The sequence below is a fragment of the Octopus sinensis genome, linkage group LG9 (assembly GCF_006345805.1).
Source record: "Octopus sinensis linkage group LG9, ASM634580v1, whole genome shotgun sequence".
NCBI classification, from domain to species: Eukaryota; Metazoa; Mollusca; class Cephalopoda; order Octopoda; family Octopodidae; genus Octopus; species Octopus sinensis.
The window spans coordinates 61,806,041-61,831,683 of record NC_043005.1 but is presented as its reverse complement, the minus strand read 5'-3'; the positions used below and the strand labels follow the sequence as shown (position 1 = coordinate 61,831,683).

Here is a 25,643-nt window from a genome sequence, read left to right as displayed (position 1 = left end):
TAGTGTTAGCCTGGTGCTTATTTTATCAACTTTGAAAGGATGAAAAGCAAAGTTGATCTCAGTGGAATTTGAACTCTGAACATAATGATGGATGGAATGCCACTAAGCATTTTGCCCAGTGTGCTAACGATTCTGCCAGTTCGCCACCTTATTACTACTAATAATAATGATAATGATAATAATAATGATAATATTTACTAAAAATATTTCTTCATATTATTTTATTTAAATGAAAACTGAAGTCTTTACACGATGAAACTGATGCTTTATTTTTATAGGTTATGGCTGTATACATGGCTGTCACAAACTGCGGACTGATACTATTAGCTGTTGGGGCCTTGGTATAGACATGTGTCAAACACGTGAGTTCTTGCTCAGCATTTATTTCATATGAGTTTCATTGCATGATTCCAGGTTCAGTCCCACACTATGAAACCCTGAGAAAGCATTTTCTTTTCTTTTTATACCTTGGATTGAACAATGTCTTACAAGTGGAATGTGATTGCTGGAAAATGTATGTAAGCATATTGTGTGCATGCATGTGTGCACATATGCATGTGTGTGTGTGTGTGTTTGTTTGTGTGTATATATACATGTAATTTTTCTGATCCTTTCTAGAAAATAATGGTTCAGCTTGCTCCAGTTCTTGTGCATATAGGTGCTTTGGTCCTACAAGCAGTCAGTGTTGCCATAGTGAATGTGCTGGAGGCTGTACAGGACCTACAAACAGAGATTGCTATGTAAGTAGATTGGCTTAAACTGTATTATTCTATTTCCCCCCATTTCTTTCTCTTCTTAGCTATTTACAAGAGGTACAATTGTATGAGAATTGAATTTGCTTTTTTTTTTTACCATTGTTCTTGTTGATCTTAGTTGGTACTGATTTTATCAACCCCAAAAGGACGAATGGCAAAGTTGACCGTGGCAGCATTTAAACTCAGAATGTAAATACAGACAAAATGCTGCAAAGCATTTCAGTCAGTGTGCTAACAATTCTGCCTGATCCCCACCTTTTTTGGTGATAATAATAATAATAATAATAGTAGTAGTAATAATAATAAATAATAATAATAATAAATGCCCTGATGCAGTACCAAGCAGTGGCTCTCATGGCTTCTGATCTTAACTAATTGAAAGTGTTATCATGTACATTGTTTTGTCTTGGTATAAAAGATGGGCTACAGCAAATATTCTGCTCAATACCACAGATTTGCTTGTCAGTTGTTTGACCTTAACCAGTTGACCATGTCCCTTAGTGGCTGACGGTATGTGCATCTCTGACCATGAGCAGAAGTAGTGGAGGAGCATCATAGCCATGTGTTGAGAGGGATTCTTTGGGGTTTGAATAATTCACTTCTGGAAACATGGGTGTTTTGTTCACCATCCTTAAACAACCCTTATTAGGGACCTTTTGAGTGGGATGGATTACTTGACCAGAAGGAAATTCTAACTGGGCCCCACCTGCAAGGTCATGTGCTGTTTATCTTGATATGAGATCACCATGTCACACACATATGGTTGTGATGCATGTGCCTAGTGTACCCTTATCAGACGGGTAGTCATGATGGGTATACTGGGTTTCGTATATTTTACCCCAGTGTCACTTTGATGGCATGCACTGCTCTCTCACTCAATAATAATAATAATAATAATAATAATAATAATAATAATAATGGTTTCAGATTTTGTCTCAATGACAGCAATTTAGTGGGAGGAGATGAGTCGATTACATCGCCCCCAATGTTCATCTGGTACTTATTTTATTGACCCTGAAAGGATGGCAGGCAAAGTCAACCATGGCAGAATTTGAACTCAGAACAGAACAATGGGTGAAATACCGCGAAGCATTTTGTTTTACATGCTAATGATTCTGCCATTTCACCGCTTTTCTTCGTAAAGGCAGACTAAATGCTGCAAAACATTTTGCCTGGCGTGCTAACAATTCTGCCAGCTTGCTGCCTTAGTAATGATAATAATAATAATAATAATAATAATAATAATAATCATAATAATAATATTTAAAAAGGATTGACGTAACTCTTCACAAAGGTAAACAGTCAAGACGAAGAGCAAGATTCGATTGTAAGATATTTTATTAGGTGAACGATATTTCAACAGTATGTCTGTCTTTGTGAAGTTCAAAATAAGAAGCGATAAAAATTCAAAATTACAGAAACGTAAATGTAATGTATCAACGAGAGCAACCAGCGTCCACATGTTGATGGAATGACATCATCAGTTTTTTAGTTTCAATTTTATAACAGGTGAAAAGAAAAAGACAGAAAAAAGAAAACGACAGAAAAAATGGAAAGAAAAAGAGAGAAAGGAGAATATTTAATCAAACAGTTTTGTATAAATTTGAATATATTCTCCTGTCATCTTATTCATTCCTCCAGGGCATGATGTTAATAACCCGCTAACATATTTCTCCTCATACATTCTAATAATAATAATAATAATAAATGCCGTGATGCAGTACCAGGCAGTGATCTTAACTGATTGGAAGTGTTATCATGTACATTGTTTTGTCTTGGTATAAAAGATGGGCTACAGCAAATATTCTGCTCAATACCACAGATTTGCTTGTCAGTTGTTTGACCTTAACCAGTTGAGCATGTTCCTTAGTGGCTGATGATATGTGCATCTCTGATCATGAGCAGAAGTAGTGGGGGAGCATCATAGCCATGTGTTGAGAGGGATTCTTTGGGGTTTGAATAATTCACCTCTGGAAACATGGGTGTTTCGTTCAACATCCTTAAACAACCCTTATTCAGGGATCTTTTGAGCAGAATGGGCTACTCAACCAGAAGAAAATTCTAACTGGGCCCCACCTGCAAGGTCATGTGCTGTTTATCTTGATATGAGATCACCATGTCGTGCACATATGATTGTGATGCATGTGCCTAGTGTACCCTTATCATACGGGTAGTCATGATGGGTATATTGGGTTTTGTATATTTTACCCCAGTGTCATTTTGATGGCATGCACTGCTCTCTCACTCAATAATAATAATAATAATGATGATGATGATGATGATGATGGTGATAATAATGATAATGATTTCAAATTTTGGTTCAAGGCCATCAAGTTTGGTGGGGAAGCAAGCTTCTTACCACACAGCCATGCTTACACCTAGACACACACACACGCACACACATTTATTTATTTATACAATGGGCTTCTTTCAGTTTCTGTCTGTCAAATTCCACTCACAATGTTTTGGTTGGGCTCAGGGCTATGGTAGAAGACACACAAGATGACATGCAATGGGACCCAACCTGAAACTATGCATTTGGGAAGCAAGCTTCTGACACAACCATGCCTATAAAATAATAAACTAAAAACACCTCTCCCTACCTCCCCAAGAACCCTCCAAAATAACAAGACTCTAGACATTTTGTCTTTTTATATATATTTTTTTAATGCCAGAAAATGAAGACGGGATTGCAAATCAGATGGGACAACCACTTCAACCAATCACATTTGTGTTCTACACAATAATTGTTATAATTATGATGATGATGATGATAATGATGAATAATTCCAATAGTTTTCCTAGAAATATATTTCTTTCTTGTCACATTGAAAGGATGCTTGATTATATGTTATCTGTCATTCCTAATCTCTCTCTCCCTCTCACTCTACCTCTCCTTACTCTTTCTTCATTCTCTGTCTTTCATTTTATCTCATTGTTCTGAATGTATCTCTCCCCATTTCCACTCACTCCTTCTCATCTTTTTATCAGCCTCTTTTTATTTTTTTCTCTCTGTCTTTGTCTGCATGTCCCCCCACTTTCTCTCTCTGCTTCTCTTTTCTCAGAGTTCCTTTTATTTTCTCTTTCTTCACATCTCTCATTTGGATATCAAAAGTTTAAAGAAATTGTTGTTTTTGAGCTTCCATAATCTATGCCATACATTAAGAGTTGTTGACAAGAAGAATTATATGGATTGACAATGTCAAAGACAAAAATAAAAATTACTAAGAGCAGGCATGGAAATGTGGTTAAGAATCTTGCTTTTCAACCTTGTGGTCTTGGGTTCTGTCTCACTATGTGGCACCTTGGGCAAGTGTGTTCTGTGTGGCACTTTGGGAAAGTGTAGCACTGAGCCAACCGAAGCCTTGTGAATGGATTTCGGATTTGGTAGCAGGAACCTGTAAAATGCCCATTGTGTATATATATTTGTGTGCACACGCGTGTGTGTGTGCATATAATATATATATATATATATATATATATATATATATATATATATATATATATATATATATATATATATATATATATATATATATATATATATATATATATATATATATATTTATCTTTTTTCTTTTACTTGTTTCAGTCATTAAACTGTGATATATATATATAAATATATATATATATATATATATATATATATATATACACATATGTATATATATGTATGTATGATGGGCTTCTTCCAGTTTCCATCTACCAAATCCACTCTCAATGCTTTGGTCAGCCTGAGGCTATAGTAGAAGACACTTGCCCAAGGTGCAGAGAAACTTGTCATGGTGATACCTGCTCAGAGCCCTACGCAAGGTTGCAGAAAGTGTATAGAGAGGAGTGTATGAGCTGCACACAAGTGTATGAGTGGTTCAGACGTTTCCAAGATGGATGAAAAAATGTCGATATTGATAAACATTCTTGGAGACCTGCAACCAGCAGAAGTGAGAAAAACACTGCAGATGTATGCACAGTTGTGCAGTGATATCATTGAATTGCCATCCATGAGTTATCAGAGGATGTGCAAATTAGTTACAGTTCAGTTCAGTTCAGTTCAGTCCATTATCCCTAAAGATTTGGGTATGAGATGCATGTCTGCCAAGTTTGTGCCACAACTGCTTTCAGCTGACCAAAAAGACGCTTGGGTTTCAGTTGCACAAGATCTTCTTGATCGTGTTGAGAATGATGAAAACTTTTTGAAAACATTGCGTAGGCCTCCGAGCAGGTATCACCAAGCTTTTGGCAAAATTTGATGCAGATTCTCTGCTCAACTTTCTCTGTCATGGTCAATGTATCGATCACAATCTACACACCTTCCTTCCAAGCACTGCTGTAAATAGCCGAAGCGAGCAAGAATGTTAATACTTAGTGCACATGCACAGCAGAGTTCAAGGTCAATCCGCGTCAAGCAACTTCACTCTGTGTGCTTCAGCTTCATTACTACAGCAACAGTCCGGACACTTATTGATCGGACCACATATCTATATAGATATACACTGGGCTTTTTTCAGTTATATATATTTCTGTGTGTGTGTATTTGTGTTTGTTTCCCTTCAACACTTGAAAATGTGCATTGGTTTGTTTACGCCTCTGTAACTTAGTGGTTCAGCAAAAGAGACCAATAGAATAAGTGGTACTAGTGTCAGCAATTTCTTTGACTCAAAATATGCTTCAGGGCGGTGCCCCAGCTTGGACGCAATCCAATGAATGAAACAAGTAAAAAGATAAAAGACTAGCTACAACCACTACTACTGCAACCACCACCACCACCACTACTACTACAACAAATACATTACTACTACAAGAACTACTAATACTACAACCACTGCTACTACAACCATCATCACAATCATCTCTACTATTATTGCTACAACTCATACCACTATCACAATCAAGGTGACCACCACCAACACAATTGCTATTAATACTACCACCACGACTATACAACTACAACTACTATAAAAAAACCCAAACACTACCATTGCAACTGCTATTAATACTACAACAATCACCAATACAACCACAACCACAACCACCACCACCACCACTGTAACTGTAAATACTATTACCACTACAATGACAACAACCATCTCCATCCTCACAACTACCACTACTGCTATTACCATAACCACAACCACACTCAACAACTACCCATACTACCAGAACCACCATCATAACTGCTAGTAACACTACAACCACTACTGGCACCAAAACCACTACTAACATCACAACCATTACTAACACCAAAACCATCACCACTACAACTGCTACCATAACCACAACCACAATCACAATGACAATTACTACAACTACCCATACTACCAGAACCATAATCACAACCACTGCTAACACTACAACATTTACTGGCACCAAAACCACTACTATCTTCACAACCCCTATTAACACCAAAACCATCACCACTGCAGCCACTACCACAACCATCACTACCACCACCACAACCACAATCACTACAACATCCCATGCTACTAGAACCCTAACCACTAGCACCAAAACCTTCACCACTATAACCATTACCATAAGAACCATCACCACCACAACCACAACTACCACCACCACCACTATAATTACTACTACCACTACAATGAAGACCGTAGCCACTATCTGCACAACTACTACCACCACTGCTGCAACTACAACCACAACCACAACCACTTTCACAACTACTCATACTACCAGAAACCACCCCCTGCAACCATTGCCATCACCTCCACTGCCTCTAATGTCACAACCATCACCATTTATAACAAAACCTTCGACCACTACCACCACTATGACAACCACCAAAACAAGAAACAACAACCCTACCACACACACACACACACACACACACACATACCCTCCTCCTCATCACAACTATTTCTCACTATTATTAGGTGAACTTCAAATCTTTTATTTGACTTTCAACAAATTACCATAGCTACCAATTAGATCATCATTTCTCTGCGGATGCATCATTATTATTGCATCTAACACACATCTTCTTTTCCTTTCCTTTTATTCGTTTGTTTGTTTGTTTGTTAGTATATGTATTTATTTTTCTGTTTCACATTTGTAATTATCCTTGGGGTGACTCGGTACATTTTTGCTATTAAAAAACAAAAAAGAGAAAGTTTTGTATTCAAAATTGAGAGAGAGAGAGAGAGAGAGAGATTGTTGGAGACAGACTGTCAAAATGACAGTGTGCACATGTGTGTGTGTGTGTTTGTATGTGTATGTATATATGTGTGTGCGTTTGGGATTTTTTGAGATAACTAAATTGTAGCTATTGTTTTACGCTCATTTTCTATTGTTTTTTGTTTGAAATAAAAAAGAAAAAAATTAGATCATTTGTTGGTCAAATACCAAAGAAAAATGGGGGGAAAAAAGAAAAGAAACAATTATGAAAATATGAAGCATTTTTGTAATTTTTATTTAACAAAGCTAAAAAGAAAAGAAAAATGTTTAAAATAGTCCCAAATGATAGAGAAAATAGAATTTTTTTCTTTGTCTTTAATGTTATTGCTTTTCTCAGAAGAGGATTGGCAACATCAGTAACCCTTTTAAGACCTTCCCAGATTATGGGAGTATGTTATCTTCAGACCTAACCCTAATCCAATCCCAATCCTAACTCTTACCATTGCAACAGAGTTTATTCTCCTAAAGGCATTCAGTGGTCTGGTGATGATGTTAACACTTTTGTTACCACTTTTTTGTTGAAATACACTGGCTTTGCATAAGCTCATTTTGAAATAAATGAAGAATTTAGTAAAATATCTTCATTGTTATTATGCTGGTGTTTGGAACATGAATTAACATAAAGTTTTGATTGATGGTTTTAATCCAGATCAGTTTTAAATTAGAAGTTTGTATACTGGTGGCATGTAAAAACACCCAATACATTCTTGGAGTGGTTGGTGTTAGGAAGGGCATCCAGCCATAGAAACCATTCCAACTCAGACTTCCAGCTTTCCAACCCTGGTCAAACCATCCAACCCATGCCAGCATGGACAATGGACGTTAAATGATGATGATGATAAAATTTGTATAATAAAACCAGTGGTAGTTTCAGGCAGGTTGTTGTCAAAAGGGTTGAAAACAGAGCATGGACACTGTCCAGCTTCCAAGAACATGGGGTGTCTTTCTCTTGGGCTACCGTGTAGTTTCTTTCTACCAAATTTCATCCACAATAATTTGGTCAACCCAGCACTATGATAGCAGACATACCTACTGAAGTTAGCACGCATTCATTTCAGGTAGATTGGAAGATTTTTTGGAGTGAGATATGGCTGCTATTTCTGGCAGGCCGAGTGACCATATGAAAACTACGTAGTTAACTTAGCAGAGTGTTATGCTTGCAATGGAAATGATAAATAACAGAGTTGCCTTTGTTGTGGAAGAGTTTATAAATGAGCATATCTCCTTGCCCAAGAATAGGCAAAAGGAAATGCAAAGGGGGCATTCAGTTTGTGTCTGAAGAGGAGGATGATGTGATCATTGTGAGTGATGGAGATACCTATTTCTTTACTACCCACAGAGAAGACAAACAAGGACAGACAGATGGATTAATTCGATTATATCGACCCCAGTGCGTAACTGGTATTTATTTAATCGACCCCGAAAGGATGAAAGGCAAAGTTGACCTCGGCGGAATTTGAACTTAGAACATAACGGCAGATGAAAAGCATTTCGCCCAGCATGCTAACAATTCTGCCAGCTCGCCGCCTTTTAGTGATGGAGATACCAGCATGATTTTCAAGACAGATGGATGATGTGACAAACCATGCAGGTGCAATACATGCCTGTCCATAGACTCACACTGTATTATAACCATTGACTCTTGGTTTATTGTTATTTATGCAGTGCTATAGAGACAGATCTTCAGTACACAAGTGATGAAAATGATTATATGGTCAGGAGGGAGTCAGTTTAGACAATTTCAAATGTTTTTTTGAATTGCAGGGCAATTTCAAAATTGCACCTTATTGTCAGTGTGAAAACAAAGAGCAAAAAAAGAAAGAAAAAAATAATAATGCAACGTGATTAATGGTGCAAGGTAGAAAGGCCAGCTAATGTACATGTTGGAGTGAGAGCCATTTGAGTACTTTCTGCTCTGAGGAAATGGAAATGTTAAGCAGTGGACAGAAGCAGAAACATCAACAATGGCAAATCCTGGAGGTTGCTGCTCTAAAAGTACTACCTGTTGCAGCATTGGCTGCAGCTCCAAAGATATTTGAAAGACACACCTCAACCCTGAAACCAGAAGTTGAGAGCAGTTGTATCCTCCTTGGCCTCAACCAGCTGTACCATCTCATCATCATGATGGGAAGAAAATAGAATCTGGAGAGGAGTAGTAGACCATCAGAGAGGGAAAGAATCGAAATAAAAGACAGGAAAATAGTTGGATGAAAACTAAAATTATTCAAAATACATGGAAAGGGCACTTTCCTCTGAATGACCTGAAGATGATGATTAGGCGGAAATAATTATCTCACTTCCTCAAAATTTCAGGCCTTGTGCCTATTATAGAAAGAATTATCATTATTACTCTTAAAGGCACTGAGCTGGCAGAATCTTGGCATACTGCGGCGAGCTGGCAAAAACATTAGCACACCAGGCAAAATGCTTAGCAGTATTTCGTCTGCTGTTACGTTCTGAGTTCAAATTCCGCCGGGGTCGACTTTACTTTTCATCCTTTCGGGGTTGATAAATTAAGTACCAGTTACGCACTGGGGTCGATGTAATCGACTTAACCCTTTTGTCTGACCTTGTTTGTCCCCTCTATGTTTAGCCCCTTGTGGGCAATAAAGAAATAAGAATCTTGGCATACTGGACAAAATTCTTAGCTGCATTTCTTCCAGGTTTATGTTCTGATTTCAAATTCTGCTGAGATCGACTTTGCTTTTCATCCTTATGAGGTTGGTGAAACAAGTACCAGTTGAAGATGGGTTATTGTAACTGACTTATCCCTTTCCTCCAAATTTTAGGCCTTCTACCTATTGTAGAAAGAATTATTATTATCATCATCATTTTTCATGGCTGCAAGCTGGCAAAAGCATTAGGGCATTGGGGAAAATGCCTTGCAACATTTCTTTCAGTTCTTTATATTCTGGGTTCAAATCCTGCTGAGGTCAACTTACATTCAACCAGGCTTGATAAAATAAATCACTAGTGAAGTACTGGGGTTGATGCAATTGACATACTCCCATATTGAAAATTACTGACCTTTGCTTAAATCATAAACCATGCTTATTAATATTATTATTGAGAAAATAGTGTATGCCATCAAAGTGACATTTGATACAAATATTCAAAGCCCAATATACCCATCATGACTACCCATCTGATAAGGGTATACTAGGCACCTGCATCACAAACATATGTGTGCAACATGGTAATGTTATATCTAGATAACCTTGCAGGGGGGGGGGCGGTTCTGTTAGAATTTTCTTCATGCTGAATAGCCCATCCTGCTCAAAAGGTCCCTGAATAAGGGTTGTTTAAGGATAAATGAAACACCCGTGTTTCTAAAAGTGAATTATTCAAACCTCAAAGAATTCTTTTCAACACATGGCTATGATGCTCCCCCAACTACTCCTGCTTATGATCAGAGATGCATATATTGTCAGCCACTAAGGGACATGCTCAACTGGTTGAGGTCAAACACAAGCAAATCTGTGGTATTGGGAAGAATATTTGCTGCAGCTTATCTTTTACATCAAGGTAAAACATGTATATGATAATACTTTATTATTATTATTATTATTATTATTGTTGTTGTTGTTGTTAAGGCAGTGAGCTGGCAGAATCTTTAACACGCTGGACAAAATGCTAAACGGTATTTTCCCTGTTGCTACATTCTGAGTTCAAATTCTGCTGTTGTTAATTTTGCCTTTCATCTTTTTGGGATCAATAAGTTAAGTACCAGTGAAACACTGGGGTTGATGTAATCGACTAGTCTTCTCTCCTCCAAATTTCAGGCCTTGTGCCTTTAGTAGAAAGGATTATTATTATTATTATTATTATTATTATTATTATTATTATTATTGGCTAGTCATTTATTATTAGCTCAACAATTTCTAATTATAATCCCATTAGAAATACAAATTAATTATGTATAGTTGATGAAGATAATTGAAATAAAAAAAAAACTGGGAAAAAAATATACCCAAAATAACATAAACTAGTGTTTGAAATATTTGTCTTTAGTGATCATTTGTGTCTTTCTTTTGTCAGTTATTTCATTCTATAGTATTTTATTTTTCATTTTTCTTATATTTATAAAATAGGTTAAAATATAGGTTGGCTTAAACATAGGTTCAGGAAGTGCATATGTGATTATAGTGGAGTGGAGTGGGGGATCATATTCAATAAATGGAAACAATTTGGTCATCATCATCATCATCACCACCATTGTCATCATTATTATTTTTATTATTTTTGGTAGTGGTAGTGGTGGTAGTGGAGGTTGTGTCTAAAATTATTTTCTGTAGTATGTTATCCTTGTAATGGCAAAAAAAAAAAAAACCCACCCCACAAAAACCACAAACCATTCTTGTTGTTGTCTTTTAAAGTCACATCAAATAGGCATGAACTGTCTAAATATCCTGGGAGAGTTCCAAACTGTGATGATGAAATGTAAATTAAAATAAATAGCGAGAGAGAGAGAGAGAGAGAGAGAGAGGAGGCAGTGTGGTAGAGAGTGAGAGGAAGAGAGACAGTGTGAGAGGGAGAGGGCAAGAGAGAGGTAAGATAGAGATGGGGGAGAGAGAGAGATAGCTTTAATTGAAAATCCCATTCACTATTGGGAGTAAAATCATGTTGTGTATCCAGGCACTCAAATGAATATGCCAATTCCCTAACCTTCTCTGTGATACATAATTGCTATTTTCATTATTTCATACAGAATGGAATCCATCCACTTCCTCTCTCTCTCTCTCTCTCTCTCTCTCAGTCTCTCTATCTATCTGTATCTCTCACACACCCTTCCTCATTCTCTCTCTCTCTTACATTGTAGCATTTATTTTTTTTAATATTTTTTTATTCATTTTCCCACATCCATAGCATGACACGACATCACACCATGCTGTGTGCCATACAACACCACATTGCATTCTTTGTTATGTTCCTTTGAAGAATCTGTTGGTTCTTTTTTTATTTTTCTACTATGGTCATATGCATAACATCTAGTATGTATGGTTTCCGCCTTCCATAAAGATTAATAGCTGCCATGACCTCATATTAACATGATTCACTTTTAAATGGTAGATTTTTACTTTTATTTGTCCATACTTTTGAATATATTCTTATCAGCGTGCACACACACAAATGCACGTGTGTGTGTGTGTGTGTGCATTTGTGTATATGTTTCAGTCTTTGATACATAGATGTGCAAGTGCATTTGTGGAAGTTTGTATTTATATATTTGTCTATATATGGATGTGTACTTAAGAAAATCACTTCTCAGCCACATGGTTCTGGGTTCAGTTCTACTGTGTGGCATTTTGGTTGAGTGTCTTCTATAGTCTTGGTCTGACCAAACCTTGTGAGTGGATATGGTAGATGGAAACTAAAAGAAACCCATTGTATATATATATATATATATGGTAAGTAGTTTGCTTACCAACCATGTTCTGGGTTCAGTCCTACTGTGTGGCACCTTGGGTAAGTGTCTTCTATATCCTTAGGCTGATCAAAGTCTTGTCAGTAGATTTGGTAGACAGAAACTGAAAGAAGCCCGTTGCATATATATATATATAAAATTTGTATTCTGTGTGTATATATATATATGTATATATATATACATACATGCATATATGTACACATATATATACACATACATACATATATATATATATACATATATATATATACACATACATACATATACATATATATATATATATATATGTATGTGTGTGTGTGTGTGTGTGTTTGTCCCTCCACCATCACTTGACAACCAATGTTGATGTGTTTATGTCCCCATAATGTAGTTGTTTGGCAAAAAAGGCCGATAGAATAAGTACTAAGCTCACGAAGAATAAGCCCTTGGGTCGATTTGTTTGACTAAAAGCGGTACTCCAGCATAGCCACAGTCAAATGACTGAAACAAATAAAAGAATATATATGTATGAGGGGGTGCTGAAAAGTTCCTAGCTTTAAGGGTATTGTGATAGGCCTGGTTGGAGACTCAATATATATTTGAAGCTCTCATGAAAATGAACGAAACTGTAAGGTGTTGGTCAGCTACTCAACTATGAGTTCACAACATCTTATAGTGGAAATGGTAATGAAATTCATAAGATAATCAGTTATTCCTTTGTCATGTCCTTTTCCTATATATATAAATATATATGTATGCATATATGTATGTATGTATGTATGTATGCATATATGTATATATGTATGTATATATATATATATATATATGCATGTATATATGTATGTATATATATATGTATATATGTATGTGTATTTTTGTTTCTTTCTTCTCATTCCATTTTTGCATCAACCTTATTCTTCTCTGTCTTCTTGTTTTTCCTTTTCTCACTGTCCAACATCTTAGCTTTTAGAATATATGCAATGCATAAACAAAGCCTAAAAGATTGCTTGGAAATATATGGTGTATTTTATAGATATGTCTATCTGAAGTATCATAAAAGCATGAAATTGTTAGTAGTTCTTTCGGTGTATACTCTTATTCTTTTACTCTTTTACTTGTTTCAGTCATTTGACTGCGGCCATGCTGGAGCACCGCCTTTAGTCGAGCAAATCGACTCCAGGACTTATTCTTTGTAAGCCCAGGACTTATTCTTTGTAAGCCCAGTACTTATTCTATTGGTTTCTTTTGCCAAACCGCTAAGTGACGGGGACGTAAACACACCAGCATCGGTTGTCAAGCAATGCTAGGGGGACAAACACAGACACACAAACACATACATATATATATATATATATACATATATAAACGACAGGCTTCTTTCAGTTCCCATCTACCAAATCCACTCACAAGGCATTGGTCGGCCCAGGGCTATAGCAGAAGACACTTGCCCAAGATGCCACGCAGTGGGACTGAACCCGGAACCATGTGGTTGGTTAGCAAGCTACTTACCACACAGCCACTCCTGCGCCTATGTATTAAATTGATATTTATTTTTCACTGGATGGAGTGCTTTTTTTTGTTGATTCTACATATATTGGACCCATCTACCCATCCATCCATTCATTCATTCATTCATTCATTTACTTGTGTCAGTCATTTGACTGCAGCTATGCTGTAGCACTGCGTTGAAGGGTATTAGCCATACAAATCAACCCCAGGACTTATTTCTTAAGTCTAGTACTTATTCTATCCATTCCTTTTGCTGAATTGCTCAGTACAGGGATGTAAACATGCCAACATTGGTGAGGGAGGAACAAACACACACACATACACATGCACATATATACACACAACAGGCTTGTTTTAGTTTCTGCCTACGAAATCCATTCACAAAGCTTTTGTAAGCTCAAGGCTATAGTAGAAGACACTTGCCTGAGGTACCACATGGTGAGACTGAACCAAGAACTATGCGGTTGGGAAGCAAGCTTCTTACCATACAACCATACCTGCACCTATATATATATATATCTTTATATATAAAAGTAAGGTTGTGTGTCTGTCTCCTACGATTTAGATTCCTAACTACTCCCACATTTTGCGGTGCAGTGTAACCAAAAGCGGGTATCTTAGTCATGATTCATATCGAGCCCTTCTGGGTATTAGTGCACGTCTACGATGAGTCTACGATTTAAAAAAAAATTTCCCATCATTTTTTCCCATTTTTAATGCATTATTTTGCTATTATATAAGGGAAGTAACTCTAAAAATGCTTATATAGTTATTTCCCTTACAAATCCGGGCAACGCTGGGTGATACTGCTAGTATATATATATATACATACATACACACATGCATACATACATATATATACATATATATATATATACATATATATATATCATCATCATCATCATCATCATTTAGCGTCCTTTTATGCTAGCATGGGTTATCTACTGGGGTCTGTGAAGCCAGAAGGCTTCATCATAATCTAGTGTTTCTATGGATGCCCTTCCTAACGCCAACCACTCCGTAGTGTAGTGGGTGCTTTTTACGTGCCACCCGCACTGGTGCCAGACAGAGCTGGCAAACATATATATATATATATATATATATATATTTATATATATGTATGCACACGCACACACATATGTATGCACGTCTGTGTGCATTTGCGTTTGTGTCAGTAAGTTTGTATTTTCCTTATTTTCAAATGTGCTAATTGGTTGTAAACAAAGTCTTTGTTGACAGCATCATTTTCTATGTAGTCCATTACAAATGCTTGTCCTGAACTTTTTCACATGTCAACATCTTTGTAAAAAAAGAGGCTCACTTCATATACAGTGTCATTTGTTACCAGTTCCATGCATAAAAATGTTCAGGTTGTTGTTCTTCAGTGGATTGGAAGATTATTATATTGATTGGTAACAAGGTAGGGTTAGTGACAGGAAATGCATCTGGCTGTAGAAAACTCTGTCCCAAAATACTCCTACCTATCCCATACAAGCATGGACAAGTAGACATTGAAACTACAGTGACAGTGATGATGATGTATATATCCAAGAACATGCAGACTCTTGTATACACATGTTCTTATTGTTTAGACCTAGGTCAGCCCTGGCTCTGTAGATTTTAGACAAAAGACACTTCATTCATGATCATACCATCTTTCAGACTATACTATACCATGTATTTTGTTTTAAGATAAAGGGTATGATTTGAGGTAAGATTGGTTGTTGTTTATAGCATTTCAAGGGACCATGTAGATGCTCTCACACTGGTTAGTACTCACACGTTTTAGGTCTATGTGTGTTTTTGGTGTGTGTGTGTGTGTGCATATGAGAAAGTATATGTGTTTGTGTATGTAATGGTACATAGAAAAATACATTCACATATGCATATATCCACATATATATATATGTGTGTGTATATATATATATATTATGTGACCGCGTGTGTATCGTTGGCGATTTTCTTTCTTCGTCTTCCCTTCTTTGGACTTTTTCTATATTTCTGATAAAGAGCTCTGCTCAAAACGTTAAATCCTCTTTCTTTTCTTTCCTTTCCTGAGCGTCCAATAGCACTGTACTTATTCCACATCCTCACGTTGTTGTTTTTTCTTGCTTGTTCATGTTTGGATTAACTATATGTATATATATATATATATATATGTATATATATATATAAATATATATATATATGTAAAAAGCACCCACTACACTCATGGAGTGGTTGGCATTAGGAAGGGCATCCAGCTGTAGAAACACTGCCAGATCAGACTGGATCCTGGTGCAGCCTCCTGGCTACCCAGACCCCGGTCAAACTATCCAACCCATGCTAGCATGGAAAACGGATGTTAAACGATGATGATGATGATATATATATATATATATGCAGCTTTGCATTTGAATGTATACCTATAGAAATAAAGATCTGTATCTGCATGAATTTGTATGTATGTTTAAGCATATGTCTATATCATATACACACAAACACACATATACATGTGTGTGTGTGTGTTTAAACATGCATATATACAAACTCATGCATATGCAGATTTATATATGTGTATGTATACATTCTAATGCTGAGCCATATATATGTATGAAGTATGATTCAGTAACTTGTTTTATCAATGTATCTTCTTCACTTGGAAAAAAACGCTTGCATGTTTTTAAGCCTAAAGTAATGGGTACTTATTTTGAATATCTTGTGCTTCTGATGGTCCACTGTTAATAAACAATATATATTTTATGTATAATGCATCAGGAATCAATAGAACTGAAATAAATCCAGTCATTTGATAGCCTTAGCTGTAAGAGGAAATAACAAAAATGTGAACATATACATTCTATACTTTTGATGTGCAGATAAAGGATGAATCCATTTCACTGATTATTGACCATTTTTTTCAAAGAAACCATATCAGATTGGGTTGTTGTTACTTCACTCATTCTTTTTGTGGAGTTCATTCTTTAACTAATACATATATTGCTCCCTCAATTTGCCTTTATGTAAAGTCAAGCAGGTGCATTGATAGAATTTTCACTTTAATGTTGTTTATCAAGCTATCATGTTTTTCATTTCCATGTTGGTTGAGTAACAATGGTGTATTCTTTTTTTATATAATCTTTCTGTGGTTTCTCTGTTCTTTCTGCTATGCTACAACTTGTTTCCCCTATGAAGCCATGGTGATAAATAAGTCTTCTTTATTCTTTTTAGTTTTTTTCTGAGACTTGCCTTGTGACACAGGGCAGGTTCTATTTGTATAATTTTTGTTGATCATCTTTCTATATGAGTTGAACAAGACTTCTTGAGATAATATTTCATAGTGTGATACCTTCCTCATGCCAGTTTTTGTTTTCACATAAGGTTCTTTATTCCACTGCACTTTGCTCATTGAGCAGCTGAATTGAGGAATGCACTGTGTATGCAGGACATACAGAAACATCACCACAGACCAAATGGTGTCAATACAAAGATGTGTGGAAACAAATGTTGATTAGCCCTGATCAGACAGACTCCTGGTCAAAGAGCTTCAAGCTATGATCAGTCTATATATGTGTATGACTACATCATTAGTGTATCTTTTTTAAGATGATAGAATGTGTGACTTGAAGGTGTTTGGCTGCATTTTCTTGCAAATTAAAGAATATAGAGCCATCGCCATCCAAGCTTTGATGCTGAACGGCTGAAGTTTAATATTAAGTTTTATTCTTGTACTATGGAAAACAGAAGACAAAATGTCTTGCAGTAAATAGTTGAATGCCTTATGTTTTGAGTTCAAGTTCCACTGAGGCCACTTTTGTATTTCATCCTTTCCAACATCAATAAAATAAAGTACCAACAAGGATCACTTTAACCCTTTTGTTACTGTATTTATTTTGAGAAGCTTTGTGTTTCTTTCAATTATTTTAAATATAACAAAGAATTTAGTAAAATAACTTAGTTATCATTAAGCTTGTGTTAGGAACATAAATTGTGACTAAGATTTGGTGGTAGATTTTAATGCAAAACTTATGAAAACAAAACATTTGTACTACAGAGCCAGAGCCGTTTTCAGCCGGGTTGGTAACAAAAGGGTTAACTGAATTATGACTCTGTTCACAGAATGTGTTCTTTTGTTCCTGAGTTTCAAAGAATTATTATTATATTTTTTCAGGCCTGTAGACATATGAATGATGATGGTGCATGTGTAGAGAACTGTCCATCTATTCGGAGCAACCGCAAAAGAATGAGAATCCATTCAGGTGACCAGAATAAGTTAACCTTTCAGGATATCTGTCTTAGAGAATGTCCAGGTAATGACAAAAACATTTTTCATGTAATATTGCTTAAATGGTATTAACATCATGGAAGAGTCAATTAAGAACACACAAAACTCTTTATTCACTTTAAATTTATTTCGTATGTTGTTGAAATTTTCATTACACATCTGTATACCTGTAACTTTGAACTTAACAACTTTGTATGTTATTAACCATTTAGCATTTGCATTATCCTGTCAAAAGTAATGTCTATTTATTAATCTTACATTTATCTTGTAGTTTTGAAATTTCGATGAGGTAACCATTAATTTTTAGGATTATATTGTAAGGTTGGTGTGAGTGGCCAGATTTGGTCAGTTTGAATGTAAAACAGATGAAATATCTTGGCTGGATATGGCCAGGTTAAAGGCTAAAAGGTTAAATAGCTCTTGCACGGTGTAGTCGCTTCACTTTCAACACTCAGTATCAGATCAAATCCCTTGCTAGAGAAGTACGACACTGAAATTTATTTAAATGTCAAATTTCAAAACAAATATTTTTTAGCATTCTTTGCAATAAAATTAAAAAACAACATTTTGAGTGGTTAATTGTATGAAGTCACAAACCGTGAGGAGTATTGCATTATGTCCTTGGAAAATAATATTCCACTGAACATTAGCTGATGTATAGAAATCTAAGTGGTTTTATTATAACAATAGCGTTTAGCGTTTGAAAACTTTTTTAATAATGCAAAAACCTTGTTTAATCATATGTTGAAATATCTGGGTCATAAGAATATTGGATACAATATCTTGTGGTATTTGTTCTAGTTCTTTGTGTTCTTTGATTAAATCCTGCTGATCTAAACTTTGCCTTTCACACTTTTGGAGTTTATAAATCAAGTATGAATTCAGAGTGGCAGGGTGGTGGATTGGTAAAACTGTAAGAATCTCAGCTCTGATGCCTTGTGGTATTTTATTCCACTTCTCTGTGTTCTGAGTCAAATTCCACCTAAGTGCCTGAAAATCATCTTCACCAACCAATAGGCCTAGCTTGGTGAGTAAAGTAAATCCTTGAAATAAATTTGAGCATGAAACAGATGGTGGTAAGCACAGTCAAGAGAAGGGTTCCTCCAGTTGGAGTGACTTCGTGTCCTGGTGAATGAATGAATGTTTGACATTCAGAATCAAATTATTGTTTTCTTTTTCTTCATTGCATAGTCAGAGGACAGGGAGTAGTGTACACGCCTCTTTACAGAGCTCCTAAGACTGATGAAAGGAAGGGAGAGTTTATCCTCAACCTGGAGACCTAACTTGAATGCTTGCACCTCCATAAAGTCCACTAAAGGGTCAAGTGATGGTCTTAAACCTCATGGCAATTTAAGTTTTACCTCTGAAGATAGGTTTACATTTGCTAAATTTCATTTGAAAAGCTTTGGTCAATGTAGAGGCAATGGTGCATGTTGCACATAGTGGGATCAAACCTGAAACAATGAAGTTGTAAAGTAAACTTCACAACCACACAGCCATGTCATGACTTTGTTATCACTTCACCATCCATTCTTCCATCCATCTTTTCTGTCCACTACTCCTGTGTGAATCATTGCAGTAGAAGGTCCTCAGGTACCTCTGCCATAGGATCCTCTCAGAAACAATCATCATTAGACTTTCTGGTTGGACTCCCAAGCATGACCAACTGAGATTATGGATATTATCCAACCATCCCATTCTTAGTGTACCCCTAGGGTTTCTGCTAGTTGGCATGGTTTGAGGAATTTGTCTTGCCATTCTTTCCTGTGGCATTCTAATCACATGTCCATAGTACCACAGCTGTGACCTCTTTATGTGGAGAAGTAGTGGCTCAACCTGGAAAGACTACCTGATCTTCAAGCTACACACCTTGTTGAGTAATGTTACCCTAGAGATCCTTCAAAGAAACCCTATTTGGGCTACTCATATTCATGATTGTACCCTTTTAGTCATTATCCAACATTCCTGACTTCAAGCGAGAATAGGCATAAAATCCGGTTTGTTGCCTCACCTCAGTGTTCATGTTGGTTTCTATGAATTGAATAGATTGATTAAGAATTTAACTTTCTCAATGAGTTTGTCAAACAGGCTTATGAAAAGATAAATACAAGAACATCATTTAATCAATTAGTAACAAGTTAAAACTATGTGATTTCAAATTAAGGTCTTATATCCTGCTGTGATTCCATTTCTACTCATCATCATCAACATTGTTTAACATCTACTTTCCATGCTGGCATCGGTTGGACAATTTGACATGGAGCTGGCTAGCAGAGAGCTGTCCAGACTCCAGCTGTCTGTTGTGGCATGATTTCTACAGCTGGATGCTCTTCCTATCGCCAACCATTTAATAGAGTGCACTGGGCACTTTTTATGTGCCAAATATAAATAATCAGCTTTTGGTTTTTTTTTTTGTTGTTTTACAGCTTACACTTCTCGATATGGTGATACATGTGTCTTATCATGCCCTGAAGGAACATCATCCGTCAAAACTGACCAATATTCCACAAATATTTGCGAGCCATGCAAAAAGTGTCCAAAAGGTAACCGAATATTTACTCCTTTCTCTGCAATTCTCTTTTCTTCCTTAATTTGTTTTAAATTGTTTATATTTTGCAAGTTATAATCTTGCTCCACTTCTGAGTCCAGTTGGTTGTGGGTGACACCACAACAAACTACCAAAAATATATCCCATGGTAGGTGACCAGGGTTGCTGGTGTGTGAATAAGATTACAAGAATGGAGTAGGTAAGATCTGGGCTACATATGTTTCACCCTTGGCTCGAAGAGTAGCCAGCAGTATACACCTCGCTTGGATTTTTACCACTTCTGAAGTTCTACCTGCTATGAAACATAGAGAGCCAGATCTTACCTACTCCATTCTGTAACTCTTGTATATGTATGTGTATGTGTATATATATATATATATATATATATATATATATATATATATATATATATATATTTATTTATTTACACACACACACACACACATACACAACAGGCTTCTTTCAGTTCCTATCTACCAAACCCATTCACAATGCTTGGTTCGCCTGAGGCTATAAAAGAAGACACTTGCTCAAGGTGTCATGCAGTGCATTGAACTTGGAACCATGTGGTTGGGAAGCAGACTTCTTACTACACACTCTTTCCATTCATGATATCTACAACGGAGTACATTGGAAAGTGTCTTCTGTCCAACCTTTATATATATATATATATATATATATATATATATATATATATATATTATACATGTACACACATACAAACAAGCAGGCAGATATGTATTCATTCATATATATTTTGTCATTTGATATTCCTCACTCTTTCACACTTTTCAGACATACTTTGTATTTCCTCTCATGCTATTTACCATTATAGTTTGTCATTCAGCCTTTCTCAATCTTTGATAATTTATGTTATATATTTTCACAGAATGTGTATTTGAAGAGGATTTCGTTCATGCAGGAAACATTGATATGCTGAAAGACTGTGTGGTCGTCAGGGGTCACATTGCTATAGTTGAGGCTACATTTAAAGGGTAAGTGTAGTAAAATCTTTACTTGCCATTCATATGAAAAATTTGAGTATAATTGTTATGATGCTAAGTAAACGAGTTCTTGATTATAAAAGAGAAGAGTTGAAGAAAGGTAGTGTTATGAGAAAGAAATGAAATAGCTAGAGACAAATTCACTTAATTTTCACTAAGGGAACAGTGGAATGAGAAAATGGTCGAATAGTATACTAAATGCCTTACATCACACTGAACACAACTAACAGTTGTAGAGTTGCTGCTAACCCACATGTGGAGCAGTTTAAAATAAAATAACAGGATCAATGTAACTACAAATTTCTTGGATTGCTTCCTTTTGAAGATAGGCCTTTGCACTTGGAATATAAAGGTTTTATGTAAAACTTTCTACATTGTTAGAAGCTTTGTTTATTTATCCTTTTTGTTGTATAGTGAAACTGTATACCCCTCCTGGTAAAAAGTGGTAGGAGTCAGCCATTATAAATAGACTAGTAGCTGGTTGTCATGAGAGGGTCGAAAGTTGAAGGGTTGAGAGTCGACAGTTCTAGTCAGTGTCTTGTGAAGTTAGTGTATTTCTATTCCAGTACAAAGAGATACAACGGAATCCGATGACTAGTAACTATTGTGGTTACTAGCGTAAAACAGCAACTACAGTACAACAGCAGTCACACATCACACCAGTGGGAAGAACCCACTTTACAACACACACACATTCACACATGGATACATATGGCATATACCCAGTATAGATATGGGAGGACCATAGTTCAAATGTAGACGCAATACACAATTATGAAAAGTGCATATTTTATTTTGATTGTGTGAAGCTCTACAAAGAGCTTGCCTGTGTCACAGATCTGGGTGTGATACATTAGCCGGACACTGATTAATGTATCATCTGGACTTATGAAATGGTTCACTATCAAAACTGTCTCTATATAATAATGATACAAATGTTGATTGGTTAGTTGATTGATTTCTCTAGTAACACTTTATATCACATATAGAGAGGGAGGGGAAAAAATAAAGAAGATATAGAGAATTAATATGAATGAGTGCATATACTAGGCTTGGTGTCAGGCAATGAGTGAAGGAACAGCATATAGACACACACACAGACACAGTCAAAGAAAAAGTAGTTATATACAAATATATATCCTCATAATTGTATATAAGGATATATACAAATTCCTCATATGTCTACATCCTTCCATATTAGAAGGATATATACATATATACATGACTTTCGGAAACATTTTTTCACGCTCAGGGTTGCTGAAGCGTGGAATAAACTGCCTGCATCAGTTGTTGACTGCCATGACACTGCATCCTTTAAGGCCCTCATGCTTCCCGAAATCCGTCGAAACTACACCTGATTATATATACACTTTAGATGAGTTGTAGTGCACCTGAGCACTGTACACAATTATTATTATTATTATTATTATTATTATATATGAGGAATTTGTTAAATTAGTATTCACTTCATCATTTTGGTTTTCTATGGCTAAGTGGCCCTCCTAACACAAACCTGTTTACAGATCATACTTGCCTTTGGCAAGACTGAAGAATCCTCTCAACACTACATTGTCTGTGTGTATTGGGTACATTTAACCATATTAGTAACCAACCACTTCACATAGTGTGCTGCATGCATTTAACCCAGGCTGAAATTTGGAGAAATGAGTTTACAGGCCTTGTACTGAACGATGACATTTTTTTGCATTTCCACTAGTTTTTTTTTTTCTGGGTGCAGCTGAAGTTTGCATATAGAACATAGCTTTGCATCTTCCACTTAAAACTCAAGTGGTTTGAAATAAAAACACACAGCACCAGCAATGAAAAAACAAAGAAAAAAATAGTCATCCACATATAAATACGGATAGCTGTTTACAGTTCAAAATCTAAATTGAAACCAAAAAAAAAAAAATTATTTGTTTTGAATTTCATTCGTAATAAAAGTTCTTAGGATTTTTTTAAGAACAAAATAATATTTTTTTAAAAAAAAAGTTACAAGATATGTATAATAACATTACTTAGCATATTGAGAATTATATTTTTATAAATACATGTTGAAAATTATATTTTTTCCTTGTCAAGTTTATTGTCAACAAAATTTGTGTATGGTTAGTATCGTTTGTTATTTACATGGTGTTTTTTAAATGCCACACCCATTTGAGTTGATATATTGAGTTTGTTTTAACAGCTGGAGTTTAAAAAAAAATTGTGCATTTATTGTAAACATCAACAAAATAAATAGTAATTATTCAGAAAAGTTCTCAAAAAATTCCAACTTATGTTTTCTTTTTTTTTTCTTCTCTTTAGCTATTCAGTTACTTACTACAGCTATAATGTTTAAATGCTTAGCAGCATTTCGTCCAGTTTTTACGTTTTGAGTTCAGATTCCACTGAGGTCAATTTTGCTTTTCATCCTTTCAAAGTTAAGATAAATACCAGTTAACAACTGGGGTCAATGTGATCAACTAGCTCCTCGCCCACAAATTTCAAGCCTTGTGCCTATAATAGAAAGGATTATTATTATTATTATTATTATTATTATTATTATTATTATTATTATTATTATTATTAAGGTGGCAAGCTGGCAAAATTGTTAGCATGTCAGGCAAAAGGCTTATCAGCAGTTTGTCCATCTGTATGTTCTGAGCTCAAATTCTTCTGGTGTCAATAAAATAAGTACCAGTTGAACACTGGGATTGATGTAATCAACTTATCTCCTCTCCAATCTTGCTGGCCTTGTGCCAAAATTTGAAATCATTATTATTGTTATTGTTTCTATTTCCATCTGTGATTCGCTTTATAAATGGAATGAAAACATACCTTTTTTAAAGCAAATTGTGATAGGTGATGAGAAATGGATTATCTACCGAAATGTTCAGAGAAAGCGATCCTGGAGTAAGCGACATGAGCCACCCTTAGCCACCCCAAAAGTGGGTCTTCACCCTAAAGAAGTCTTGCTTTGTGTCTGGTGGGATTGGAAAAGAATTCTGTACTATGAGCTTCTCCCAAGTAATCAGACAATTTATTCTGAGCAATACTGCACACAAATGGACGAGTTAAAAGCAGCAATTCAAGAGTAACATCCAGAATTGGCCAATAGGAAGGTTGTTGTTTTCCAACATGATAATGCAAGACTGCATGTTTCTTTGGGAACCAGACAAAAATTGCTGCAGCTCGGCTGGGATGTGTTACCCCACCTTCCATATTCACCAGATATTGCTCCTTCGGATTTCCACTTATTCAGGTCTCTGCAGAATAGTCTTAATGGCAAAAATTTCGACGCATTATGCAACAAAATGGTTCATATTTGGTTGATTAAAAATGTAATGGCAAGTAGTTATTGACCTTTTTCTTTCCTTTAAAATTCGGCACAAACTTCCCGGACAATCCAATAGAAGGAATTATTTTTATTATTAATATGGGAGCAGAGCATGCCATCAAAGTCACCCTGCTCTTTGAGATCAAATCCTGCTGAGGTCAGTTTTGCCTTTTAACCTTTTGGCAAAGATAAAAATACCAATCCAGAGTGGAAGATTGACAGAACTTTTAGCTGGACAGATAAAATACCTTACAGAATCTGTCCTTAAACTATTTTTTTGCACCATGGACTGGTTTCATGCCAGACAGTTTTTCTACGAACCGGATGATCACCCTGCTGACTGCAATAGTTAATAGAATAGAAATAAAATTTAATAACCAATGCAAGACACCTTTTTCTGTCCTCAATACTACTCCTACACCAGTTGAGGGGTCTTGTCCTGCAAGTTATTTGGTGATTTCATTGTTACTGGTACCATGTGGAAAGCGCCCAATACACCCTGTAAAGTGGTTGGTGTTAGGAAGGGCATCCAGCCATAGAAACCATGCCAAAGCAGACAGTAGAGCTTGGCACCATCTTCTGACTTACTAGTTCCTGTCAAACCATCCAACCTATGCCAGCATAGAATATGGATGTTAAATGGATGAT

General features: G+C 35.9%; 1 protein-coding gene across 1 annotated transcript in view; it reads left to right on the top strand.

Moving 5' to 3' along the window:
* The window catches only part of LOC115215679 (receptor tyrosine-protein kinase erbB-4), a 128,993-nt gene that overhangs the window by 42,949 nt on the left and 60,401 nt on the right, over positions 1-25,643 (top strand). The window contains exons 4-8 of the mRNA XM_029784945.2: positions 279-362; positions 619-740; positions 18,011-18,149; positions 20,551-20,667; positions 21,562-21,667. Of these exons, the coding sequence (XP_029640805.1) occupies positions 279-362; positions 619-740; positions 18,011-18,149; positions 20,551-20,667; positions 21,562-21,667 (568 nt within the window). The remainder of the gene's footprint in view (positions 1-278; positions 363-618; positions 741-18,010; positions 18,150-20,550; positions 20,668-21,561; positions 21,668-25,643) is intronic.